This window comes from Linepithema humile, chromosome 6, assembly GCF_040581485.1.
Source record: "Linepithema humile isolate Giens D197 chromosome 6, Lhum_UNIL_v1.0, whole genome shotgun sequence".
NCBI classification, from domain to species: Eukaryota; Metazoa; Arthropoda; class Insecta; order Hymenoptera; family Formicidae; genus Linepithema; species Linepithema humile.
Window position 1 is genome coordinate 13,531,889 of NC_090133.1, and position 12,985 is coordinate 13,544,873.

The 12,985-nt window shown below is 33.9% G+C and overlaps 1 protein-coding gene across 8 annotated transcripts; it reads right to left on the minus strand.

Moving 5' to 3' along the window:
- Window positions 1-1,556: 1,556 nt before the first annotated feature.
- LOC137000869 (uncharacterized) lies at window positions 1,557-12,659 on the minus strand. 8 transcript variants are annotated; one of them, XR_010891038.1, is made up of 10 exons: window positions 11,770-12,659; window positions 7,513-11,687; window positions 6,963-7,427; window positions 6,532-6,735; window positions 6,127-6,403; window positions 5,846-6,041; window positions 5,553-5,759; window positions 5,298-5,454; window positions 5,057-5,193; window positions 1,557-4,840 (listed from the first exon to the last, which is right to left on the minus strand). XR_010891038.1 is itself a non-coding variant. In XM_067358450.1 (10 exons), exons 7-10 carry the CDS (start codon window positions 5,667-5,669, stop codon window positions 4,460-4,462), a joined length of 792 nt encoding a protein of 263 aa, XP_067214551.1. In that variant the 5' UTR covers window positions 5,670-5,759; window positions 5,846-6,041; window positions 6,127-6,403; window positions 6,532-6,735; window positions 6,963-7,427; window positions 7,513-7,664; window positions 7,944-8,134; the 3' UTR covers window positions 1,557-4,459. The 8 variants fall into 8 exon arrangements, 7 of the variants coding, with proteins under 7 accessions (XP_067214551.1, XP_067214554.1, XP_067214557.1 ...); XM_067358450.1 differs by lacking the exon at window positions 11,770-12,659 and having other exon boundaries at window positions 7,513-7,664; window positions 7,944-8,134; XM_067358453.1 differs by lacking the exon at window positions 11,770-12,659 and having other exon boundaries at window positions 6,127-6,179; window positions 6,264-6,403; window positions 7,513-8,134.
- Window positions 12,660-12,985: the final 326 nt, after the last annotated feature.

Sequence of the window (12,985 nt, forward strand, 5' to 3'; positions counted from 1 at the left end):
ACTCAATAATCCTTCGATCATTAGAAGAATTATCTGGACGAGATGGCATACACAAACGAAGAATATTACGACATGCTAATGGCACTTGGTGAGTGTCAGGGACAGCATAACGTTGCTGCAAGACGATATGCAGAATTATACCCAAATCGAGCAAGACATCCGTCGGCCAACATAATACTTGGAGCAACTCAACGGTTACACGAGAGCGGAAGCGTCTTGCCGAATAAAAAAGACTGCGGTAGACAACGCAACGCAAGAAACGTACGAAATGAGGAGACAATTCTTCGTGCAATCGAACAAGAGCCTGAAACTAGTATTCGGGTCATTACTCGAGAGCATGATTTGTCTTACTCTACAGTACAGAGAGTTTTAAAAGAAGAAAAATTGCACGCATTTCATTATTGCCGCGTGCAAAATTTACGAGAAGAAGATTATCTTCGGAGAAAGAGATTTTGTGAAAATTTCTTGAGAAGAGTAGACGAAGATCCAGAATTTCCTTCTCGTGTGATATTCAGCGATGAATCGCTGTTCACACGAGAAGGAATTTTTAATTCTTATAATATGCACGTATGGAGCGACGAGAATCCTCGAGTTACTCGAGACAGAAATTTTCAAACTCGATGGAAACTCAACGTCTGGGCAGGAATAATGGGCACGAAAATACTCGGTCCAGTAATTCTACCAGATATCTTAAATGGCGCATTTTATAAAGAATTTTTGGCAGAAAATATGCCAGAATTTTTGGAAGACGTGCCATTAGCAGAGCACTCAAAAAAAAAAATTCTATTTTTTAGCGGTAACCTGTTATTGCTAGAGGATTTTCCTCTGGTATATGGTCTCAAGATGATATTCAAAAATATAGAGTAATATCCTCTAAGCATATAAGATACTAGACTTAAGATTGTAATCCTCTTAATGTTGAAAAAACCTCCTATTCTTGTAAATCTAATCTTATTCTTATTTAAAACATTTATAATAATACTTTAAGACAAATGTTTTCTACTTTTAAACTTACTAAAGTATTAATTTATATCTGATTATCATATACTGACTAGAGAAGCGTACTTTCTGTGTGATCCAAGTAATATTCTTGTTTGTAGAGTATAATATTTTTTTTCATAGGAATCTTCTTGCTCTCTCTCTCTCTCTCTCTCTCTCTCTCTCTCTCTCTCTCTCTCTCTCTCTCTCTCTCTCTCTCTCTCTCTCTCTCTCTCTCTCTCCCTCCCTCCTCTTTCCCTCTTCCCCCTCTCTCTCCCTTCCTCTTTCTCTTTCTCATGTATAAATTTGTATATTTTCAAAAATCACTCTTTGAATTACTTTTTGGAAACCATATAATCTTGAGTAAAAATTATTTCAAGCGGTTACGTAGTTTTTAGAGCAATTTTAAAAATACGTTTTTAAATAGCTTTCTGAAGATTATAGTGGTTTTCAAGAAGTAATTCAAAAAGTAGTTTTTAAAAATATACGAATTTATACGTGAGAAAGAAAAAAAAGCTTTTTGAAAAGACACAAAATTATACATGATTTTTAAAAGCAGATGTCGAATTAAATAAATATTTGTTTTTTGAAAGATTTTTAATGAAAAAAAATGAGATTTATATACTATATATTATAAAATATAATAATATATTATAAAGTATAAATATATCATAAAGTATAAAGTATAATATTATAAATACATATTATTTTACACAAACGCATGACGGAATGTTATATAATTAGAAAAACTTCTTGCTCCAACTCTACAGTGAGAAGGTGTAAATACTATTAGATCATCAAATTTAATAAATTTTCATTTAGAGGAATCTTCAATAACTTCATAGCTACAAAGATGTTTCACAAAATCCACCGTTTCAAACATACACAAGAGAAAATACACAGCATCAGATTTTTCACAATATGTGATAAGATTAATTCGACCAAACACAGGATAACCAGTGTCTTTGTGGAACATTACAGCTACACACATTCCTATTTTATAAATAGTACCAGAAATTGTAATCCATGAAAATGTGTTTATAATTTCATTTAAATTCTTAGGCAGAACATCATGAAATAATCGGTAATTTTTAATATCTTTAATACTAACTTCTTCTTGAACTCCAAAAGAATATTTTTCACCCAAAGGTTTTCTAGATAAAAATCTGGCACACAAATTTAATTGATGTTTTATCGCCAAAGTCAAAGGCAAGTTTTTACGAGAATTTGTAGCATAGGCTGCCTGCTTAAGAGGTCTGTGTTTGGCTTCCCATCGAAGGCAACAGACAGACCATAAAGGACCAACTCTACGCATAACTTTAGGATAATGAAGCATGTAATGATGCTTAGGTTTAAGTGTAACTTTGGGAAAGACAGTAAGATATATTTCATGATGTTCAGAAATAAGAATGCTCAGATAACTAAGTGATCGAAGGTTTACATAAGACGTTGTAACTATGTCTATATAATTGATTTTAATTTTAGATAAAGATGCCAACTTTCAGCATCTTCAGGAACTAAATCACCTAGCATTAATCCAAAATATCTGACAAAACACAACATTTCTGAGGCAGAGAACTTAAGTTTACCAGTTATAAGATGCTCTTTTTTAATTGGTGATACTGCATTCTTTGACTCTACTGGACCATAATCAAAATAAATTATACGATTATTCAGAGTCTCCAGGGAAAAGTATTTTTATCATGTATTAAATCAAAAAGTATAAGTGCTAAGTCATAACCACATACTCCCTCCAAAAGATCGTGCATAATATCAAAGCTAATGCTTTGTACAAAAGAAAAGCTGGGAATAGCATCCCAAACGCATTTTTCCTTAATACCAGTCGCAGTAAGATTTTGTAACAAAACATCAGCAGCATAATTTTGCATTGTTCTTAATTTATTTGTATCAAGAGCAGTTAGAGATGCAATTTCATTCTTGTGATGCTTGCACATTCTGCATGGATAGTTTGCATTGAATCCCTCAGATAAACCACAAATAGAGTGAATTCCCAAGTTGTCACCTAACAAGAGGCACAAACTAAAATAAATTTGTTTTTCCCCTTGTTTTTATTGCCCCTTGTGAGCTTGTTTTTATAATTAATCCATTTCTTTCTAGATATGTTAAATCTTTAATAACTGGTCTAAATAAATTCATATTTCCATGTACTTTACAATCTGAAAGAAACAAAGAAGCCAAGAATATATTATTAAGTTTTGAGGCATAATCTTGAGGTATACAAGCAATATTGTAATAAAGTGCTCCTAATTTGTGGTGACCAGCATGAGATCCTGTGATATTATCTGGATCCATATCGTCAAAAAAAAAATTAAGTGGAAGTACTGTTTTGTTATGAAAATATTTAGCCACTTTTTCTTTCCACATCTCTCCTTGCACAACATTTGAAAAAGGCTCATCTCTTTGAGATAAATACTCTAAATTCGAAATAATCGTATCAAGGCAACCTGGTAATTCCAAAAAATGCTTCAAAACTTCTTTTATAGAAATGTAGTAACCAGTATCAAGTTCATGACTCATTACTGTCTTGTTCTCCTGTGTTCTAGGCCTATAATGACTACCAATCACGTAGCTTGTAGGAGCTATATAGAATTCACTTTCTTTTAATGCTTCTAATCTTTCATAATCACTGTGAAGGCCAGCAAAAATATTATCACACGCATTAAACATAAAAGAAAGTTCATGTTCTTCGTTAGTATAATCAAACTTACTTAACATGTTAAAAACTTTATTTTTTTAAATATTTAAGTATCCACTTGATAATAATTCTGAAGCAGCATCGATTATCTCTTGAACATGAGCCCGATTCAAAGTATTAGAGGCATACAATTTTGATACAAAAACAAGCGTAGAATCCACTAAAGCTTTTTTAACATTATAAACTGAAATTGAATTATTTTCTGACGTATTTGATTCAAAAACATGCTGATGCATATCAGCATCTGAAATCTGGACAACATCAGAAACATGACAAGCATCAAAAGATTAAATTTCTTTTTGTGAACAATTTTTATGTAAGAAAGAACATTTAAGTAAATGTTTTTTGAATGCACGTAAGGAAGGACAAGTTTTAAAACAATTAGGTGCAGAACATCTAAGAGCAGTATGAACAGCTGTAACATGGTATACTTTGATGTGTGCCATCAGAGCTTCGATTGAGTTAAATTGTTTTTTACATATAAAACATAATATCTCCATTATAAAAAACAAAATTGAACACACAAGTTAAAACTTATACAACTAAACGAGAGTTACGTAATCTATTAGAAAATTAAAATAATTTTTAAATCACAGGTTGATTTCTTCTTATATTAACTTAAAATTAATATATCAATATATGTCATATATATAATAAATGAAAAATATAATTATGCAAAAAAATTTTTAAATGGAATCTACTTAAAAGATATGCTCTGTAAAGACTTACAATTAGACTTATAAATTTAAAGTAAAACGGAAGACCTCAATGAGGTGTTTGCTCATTGTCAGTTTCATTTGCAATTTTTGTTCGAAAAGCTTCAAAGGTTTTGACAAGCGCACTGACATTAGAATTCTTTTTATCATACCTCGTGGAGATGCGATACAAAGCTTGCTGAATAAAAAGCCACACACCTCTTGCTTCATATGAATATTCAGTCATCACAACTTGTATTGCTTTGAAACATTGATCGAAGGCTTTCAACACATTATTAAATTGATATTTGACTTCATCAATTATCACATAACAAATCTCGTATTGTTCTACCGTAGGCTCAACAAGAAGAACAAAAGGTTGAACTCTAGTTTTAAGCTTTAAAGCCACAGCACGCCTCCGTTGGATAGCTGGATTTATATCTCCTGGCACCTACAAAGATAAGATAAAAAAATTATTACTATATCTCTATTTTACAAAAAAGTCATACAACTTCGCGCGCGCGCGTGTGTGTGTAATAATTTGCCACAAATTAAAAAAAAATAAATTTATTTTTTGTCACATAATTTTCAAATCATTTCCAGCACGTTCAAATATTCCATGCATCTTGAAGAATATAATGAAGTATATCAATAAAACTTAACTTACTGTCACATGGAACACAAAAGCATCTCTTGCCTCAGCTATATTTGCCTTTATCTTTTCTCCAGAATCAAGTTTCTGTAGTTGTCGAGGTGGAACTAAATGTGGAAGTAAGTGAAGAATAACAGCAGTGACAGAATTTGCTACGATAGATAAAAGAAAACTTTTGCTGTAAATACATATGACACAAGGATTTTTTTCCAATAAATAATTTTTATTTATTTATTCATTCTTGAAAAATACTTACCATCATCCAGCTCGTCCAATTTCTTCAGTTGTGCTTTTCCATAAGAATCCTTCACTTCTGCTTTTAAAAGTTGTTTGAGAAGGGGAATAAATATTTCCCACTCCAAAAGAAGCGCTAAATCCTTATCAGGATATTTCTTCTTAAAGTCACGATCAAGCTGGAAAATTAAGATATTTATTTTTATAAGAAATAATAAGAAAACAATAGAGAATGTTAACACTAAACAAATAATATTAAAATACTTAATATATTTACAAGAGTATATCCTTGAGGCAAAGACAAAACCTCCCATTCAGAAAAATAATCCGTCACCGAAAGTGGTTTGTCTCCTCCGCCTTTCGGATCTAGTAGTGTTTTTTTGTCTAATATCATAAGTTAGATCCCAATTATTTAAAACATCAGTCCAAGGTTTTCGACTTATTTTCAGCCATCGAATCGCTGCTTGCACTTTATCTTCATTTACTAAGCACAATTTTGAGGCAATTAGTTTATCATATTCTATGAAAAATATTTCTTAGCAGTTAATAATCTTAATTGAATTTAAATACTTTTAGATGTATTCGTATCGGGCTCATTTTCATCATTTTCATTCTGCGTAGAATTTGAATATTTATGATAATTGGCTGGATTAAGTGCACCAAGTCTCCTCAACATAGACTTAATATTTCTCACTTTATCAGCTAATTTTCCCCCGATATTTTTTTGCTTTGGACCATTTGCAAAAAGTTTATATACGTATGTAGCCTACAATATATTTACAAAAAATATTATGTTTACTCGTGATAATATTAATTATCAGATTCAGAATATATAGATAAAAAAGTTTTACCTCAGTCTCAGTTGGAAATAATTTGCATAATTTTTTGGACACGATTTGAAATTCTTCAAAAGTAGGGTTACAAAAAAGAAAGATATTAGCAACATTAAATATGCATAAAGTTATGATATTGTAGTAAAAAAATTTACTTTATATTAATTTTTATCATACAACTTGCTAATATCTCTATTAATATTCCTCTTGCTTCTCCATTTAAAATGCCATTATTTTTATAATAAATTAGAACAGCATCACCTTTTAAATGTTCCTTTATTACTTTCTCAATATTCTGAAATAAAAAATATATTATGGAAATGTATATCAGATATAAGTATAATTAAATAAAAAATTTTAATGGCACTTTTAATACTAAATATAATTATTTAATTCTGAGCAACAATTTAATATATTGTTTACCAACTCTTGAAATTGCGTTCTTGTGAACCACAATGCAAGTCTTTTAGGATAGCGTTTAGATTTTTCTAACTTTGACGATAGTTGTCGTTTCTTTCCGTTTTGATTAGCTAACAAAATTTCTGTTTCACCATCACTCACACTATTTACTCCTGAATCAGATGCTGATTCGAGCTGAGAGTAATCATTTCTCTGTTTACATGTTTCCTACAATGTTAACATAAAATGTCAAAAACACAAGAATTTAGCTACTAATTTTATATCTTAAAAGTGTAGATGAAAGGAAAGGGGGAGAAGAGATCAGGATCAGCAATGGTAGAATGAAGATGATAGGGTAATACGCTCAGAAGTTCAATCCCATGTATTGTTTATTCAATATCAGGAAACATATTATCACGACGGAGAGCACATGCAGTAATATTACGCACTTCTACCTCGTTACGCGGTTTAGTATTGTGAGAGACGTAGGGATGACGAACTTAAATATCTCATAATCGCGACGTGTATCCTCGGACGATCGGACACCGACTCTGCCCCCTCACGCCGTCTTGCCTCGCAAAAGTGGCTCGTTGCCCTGCCTGCATCATCGTCCGCCAATAGCGAACGTGCGCGCTTCATCATAACCAATCAGGCATTTAGCTGACGCAACGCAGTGCGTGAAAGCAAGAGAAAAGAACTAGTCAGCTGCGCGATATCTCTTACAAAAGGTTAAAATGTTTATACATATTCTATATACATATTTTATATATAAAATATAATGTATATAATATACATATATATATATATATATATATCCTTACTATATTATCTAATTGGCGTAAAGGAGTGTTCACAATATCAAGACAATTATCTGTGTTAACATCTACAAATGGCATGCTACAGTTTCCAAATTCATCAACCTATAACAAAATACCCAAATAAATACAAACAATTTTATTACATGCATAATCGTTTGGAATGTCTACAAATCTTCCTTGCTTGTACCTCTACATCAAAAACTAAATTCTTAGAAGTACTGGCTTGTAAAGCATTTCTTCTGTTAAAAAATTCAGCTTGATCACCTCACTTAGGCAATAATTCCTCTGCCTTTTTAGCTGATATTAAACATAACCTATCTATGGTAGTTATTGCATCTCCTAAACATAAAAGACCAATATGATATTAATTATAAGAAAAGTTCAAAGCCGAAAACCAAAAGCTGAAAACCAAAAGTGTATGCGTGCGTGCGTGTGCGTGTGTGCGTGCGTATGTGTATATCTAAACTCTAAACTCAAAAGAAATAATAATATGGACAATGCAGTTAAAAGAAATTGATGAACATGTAATACAAATATAAACCTAACCATGCAATTTATTATTTCATTGTAGATAAAATTTTTAAGTAAAAGTTACTCAAAATATAAAAAAATACTTACTCTCAAATGCGGGCCAGTACTCGCCTAAATGTGCTTTTTCTAAAAATTCTTGTACTTCGTTCATATTTCTTTTGTAGCACTAAACACTCACTGGCACAAAGCTCGTTGCATCACACTGCGTCGCACTTTGATGGCGTACACTTCGCGTAGCAAATAAATAGGTCTGTTTTTTATAGCTGAACTGGCTGCACTAGTTCAGAGTTTATCTTTCTCCTTCCAATGTGGAGGGAAAAAGATAAACTCTGAACTAGTACAGCCAGTTCAGCTATAAAGAACAGACCTAATGACAATCTATTTCAAACAAATGCGCGGTCCGCGAATATCTTACATATCCTCTTATTTCAAGAAGCTATTCAAATTACTATAGTAGGATTTTCTTTAGAGGAATTTACTCTTAATCATATCTCACGCATCCACTTTTTTATAGATAAATACGTGTTACATGAAGAGAAATATGTTTTATATAAGATAATATTGCGTAGAGGAAATGCTTAGAGGAATTCTCCATTTATTAGTAGAATATTTTTTTTTGGGTGAGAGGAATAAAATCATATTCCAACAGGACGGTGCTAGACCACACAACGCCAGTTACGAATCACTTGAACGAGCAATTTCCTGGACGTTGGATGGACCGGTATGGCCCAATATTTTGGCCCGCAAGATCCCCGGATCTTAATCCCTTGGATTTTTTCCTGTGGGGACATTGCAAAGAGAAAATTTACAGAAGGCTTCCCGAAGATATCGATGATTTAAACAACAAACTCCATTATGCTATTTGGTCCATCAATAATAATATTTTGGAGAAGACGCAACAAAATTTATTGAGACGCATGAGAACTTGCGTTACAATGGACGGTGGTCACTTCGAACATCTGTTGTAAAGAAGAAAAGCTCTTCCAAGAAAATAATCTGCCCTTTTCAGGGCAACCAAATATTTCGTTTCGAAGAACATTTTCTCCGAGTTCGCAAATTATTAAAAACCAAAAATGTGTTACAAAGGAAGTTCTTTCAAGAGAAAAAAATAATCTGCCCTTTTTAGAGCAACCAAATATTTCATTTTGAAGAACATTTTCTCGAAGGTCGCAATTTATTACAAATCAAAGATAAATAAAATACTAAAAAAATGATTTCTTTCGATTTTTAATAAATAATGAATAATAAATAATAGCTGCAATATTTTTTAATAAATTATTTTAATATCAAATTATATTAATTAATATTTTTATTTTTTATTTGTGCGCGTTCTGAGATTTTAAGTCATCATACACATACGTTCACATTTGACAGTTTCAATTGATTACTCTCCGTTTGCTCTCAAGATTTTTCCCGCGAAAAGTTACGTGGTTGTTGTGGTAACAATAAATAACCTAAACAGATCAGTCGACCGCTTGCCACCGTCGAGTAAACACGTGTCGTGTGTTCGTCGAAAACGTGTTTCTTTTTCGAGTAATTTTCGCGCTGAGTGATTAGTAGTTGAATATTTAGTTTTATCGATAAAGTGAGTGACAGAGATGTGAATGTGTTGTGTGCTTCAAAACGTGAAATGTGAACAATAAGAAAAAGGAAACAGTTACTCGATATGGATTTGTCTCATCGCGGAAGCAACCAATTGTTTATACAGAATGATACGTAAGTAAACACGTTGAAACTTCTTCGATACATTTCTCTCTCTCTCTCTCTCTCTCTCTCTCTCTCTCTCTCTCTCTCTCTCTCTCTCTCTCTCTCTCTCTCTCTCTCTCTCTCTCTCTCTCTCTCTCTCTCTCTCTCTCTCTCTCTCTCTCTCTCTCTCTCTCTCTCTCTCTCTCTCTCTCTCTCTCTCTCTCTCTCTCTCTCTCTCTCTCTCTCTCTCTCTTTCTCTCTCTCCCCCTCACGCATTTTTAAGTGCATGAATAAATGTACATGTATACGTGCGTGTGCTGTCTGTCTATTGCATGCGTGGTGTGTGCGTGTGTGTGATGTGTGTGTGGTGCGTCTGCGGTGCGTGTGTGTGTGTACGTATGCGTAAGAGGGAGAGAGAGATGTGTGTGTGCGTGCGCGCGCGCGCGCGTGTGTGTGTGTGTGTGTGTGTGTGTGTGTGCATAATTTGTGTATCGTCAGCTGTCAGCTGATTGTAGCAGGCGCCTCACGTAAACACCCGCGTTTTGGTGAATGCGCCGGCCCTGCTTGTCTCTTGTACTCGGCTCATGATACGCTTCCTATTTTCTTTTGTATCTTAAAAACTAAGCTCCGGAAAAATTTTTACCAAAGGAAAAATTGTCTCAGAATGCGCTGAGGAATATGTCTCTTTAAGGACATACAGTTATTTTGAATCACCCTGTATACATATACATTGTTAGAAAAATAAATTATTAATATTATAAACTTTTAATATTTTTATTCTTATTGTCCCCTCATTTCTTTCCTTCTTCTATCTCGAGCGGTAAATGGACACGCGCTTTTGTCACGCAGTAAGATAGGTCGAGGCATAGGAACGATATACATTACCACTCAAAAGTTTGGAACACCTTACAATTTTTAAAATAAAATTATATTTTTCTCACAGATACAATTATTTTATTTAAAATATCGATACTTATTTGTGAATGTACGTATTTGGATAAAGTTTAAAGAAAATAATAAAAAAAATTACATATATTTACAATGTTAGTGCGTAAAGTTAATTAAAATTATCTAAAAATTGTAGGATGCTCTAAACTTTTTCGTAGTGTATGGGGAGTCAGGATAATAAAAAAATAATTTAAAATATAATCACTCGTTTATTCCTTCCTTTCTTTCTCAGTGGTAACCTAACACGCTCGCTTATCTCATGTAAGGTAGGTCAGTGTAACATAACTTCTATATTGTTCAACATTGTAATCTCAAATTTAATAATTTATTAATTATAATAGCCTCAGTTTTATTAATTTATTATTGTTATTTTATTTAATATAAATAAGTTTATTTTAATAAAACTTTTCAAATTGTATATTTATTTAAACGGTTCCCTCATTACTACGGTGTAACTTGACTCACGCGCTGTAGGATAGGTCAGTATAGTGGATAGGATGGGAAAGACACATAGTCGGGATAATACAAAATAATTTTAAATTATAATTGGAATAATATTTATTAAACAGATACATTTAAAATATATTATGACAATGAAACAATAAAGCATACGCTAAAAATTATCGCAATCTAAAGATTTGTGCTAACAGTTCGCAATCGATTATATCGTTCTTATCAAATGATTTGCCGTCACGTATCGCTGCGATGGGGTCCTTCACACCGCTCGCGATTTCTGAAAAGTGCGCGAACTTGACATCAACCATACCGGTAACGTTGTTCAACGAATGATTGATGCAGTCTACGCAATATTCGAGTGCAAACATATTACACACGGTTTGGCTTGACATGATTAAACATAATGCTGATGTTGCTAGGCGCATTACTTTTAGGTTGTTAATTTTTCCAAAACTTAACGTGCAGTGTCCAACCGTCTGAGGCGGTGCTTCGTCCACATCATTCTTAAAGAAGCTGGTGATGATGCTCCGTTGATTCACGAGTTCTTTCCATACGCCGTATGATAGACGTAACTCCTTGCCATGGTTGTCACCGAGAGCAATTTCCACACGGCTCGGCGTTGAGACGTTGATTCCGATGTCGAGATATTTGTAACTGGTTTTTGTCAACGGGTATCTTCTAGCCAAAATTCTGGGAGGCGTGATCATGCTTCTATCGACGCTTGGCGAATTACTTCCATTTCTGGTGAAAAAAGCTTGCGTGAGTTCAAAGTGTAACAATGACGGTGAGTTTAAAAGTGCAAATAGTAAGAGAGCCAACTTACTCGTTGGGCGAATATTTCCGCTTCTTCGCGAAGGTCTCCACACCTTGCTGTTTGTTGGTCAGATTACTCACAGTTGTCTGCTGTACAGTAGAAAACATCGTTGTTATAATTCAGGTGAGGCGTTGCAGCAAAGTAGTGATTGTCCAAATGATTTCAGATAACTGTGACAATTTGTATTTTTCGCGAGCTTTTTATACCCGCTTTTTGCACACGACACTAATTAAAAATGCTGACAATGCTGATTAAAACATTGAAATCTGGCAACAATGACGCCCAAAATGCTGACGTGGCTGCCTGTTGCTATGGGCTTTTGTACATGGCACTATTAAAAGTGCTGATTAAAACATTGAAATCTGGCAACAATGGTGTCAAAAAAAAATGCTGACGTGACTGCTGCTAAAAATAGTGATAATATCATTCTTGTAACAACGCAAAATGGTGCTGAAAGTGCTGACGACGCAAAATGGCGCCTGCAAATTCTAAAAAGTGATGACGTAATCTGTAAAATATGTGGTCCCCTCTAATTTCTTGTAACCTGATATACACATCGCAAAAGTGCTGATGTTGCGCTTTTACAACTGTAAACGTGTATACCTTTCCACAGTGTTGTAATCTGATACCTCCTCCCCTCAAAGAGCTGTAATCTGATAACCCCTCCAAAGTGCTGACGCAGCGTAATCCAATACCCCTCCAAAAGTGTTGACGCAGCGTAATCCAATACCCCTCCAACGTGCTGATGCAGCGTAATCGGATACCCCTCCAAAGTGTTGACGCAGCATAATCCAATACCCCTCCAAAGTGTTGATACAGCATAATTCGATACCCCTCCAAAGGGCTGACGCAGCGTAATCTGATACCCCCCTCCCCTCCAAAAGTGCTGACGCAGCGTAATCCGATACCCCCTCTTTCCCTCTTCCCCCGCACCCCCCTCATTGTTCCTGGGTTAGAACCCGCCTAGCTATACTACTAATAGTATATTCTGCAGGTAAAATAGAGTAAAAAATTTTAATACAAGAATATATGGGCTACAATAGTTTTGAAGTTATAAACGATCAAAGATTGCCATTGATCTCGCGTAGAACTGGCGCGTTCTGATCCGTGACTGCACGCACACGCGTACCGATCTGTCAACTGTTATTGTTATTGATTTTTACAAGTCAGGTGATATTGATTTTTACTGCACAGCTAATTTTATTATGTCGTTTCTTGTGTGCGT

Excerpts from the sequence above, each read along its gene's own strand:
- LOC137000869 (XM_067358450.1), bottom strand. The coding sequence starts at position 5,669 with ATGATATTAGACAAAAAAACACTACTAGATCCGAAAGGCGGAGGAGAC. Across the intron at positions 5,194-5,297 it reads ATTGGACGAGCTGGATGATG|CAAATTCTGTCACTGCTGTT; the intron begins GTAAGTATTTTT and ends TATCTATCGTAG. Across the intron at positions 4,841-5,056 it reads CTTTTGTGTTCCATGTGACA|GTGCCAGGAGATATAAATCC; the intron begins GTAAGTTAAGTT and ends TTATCTTTGTAG.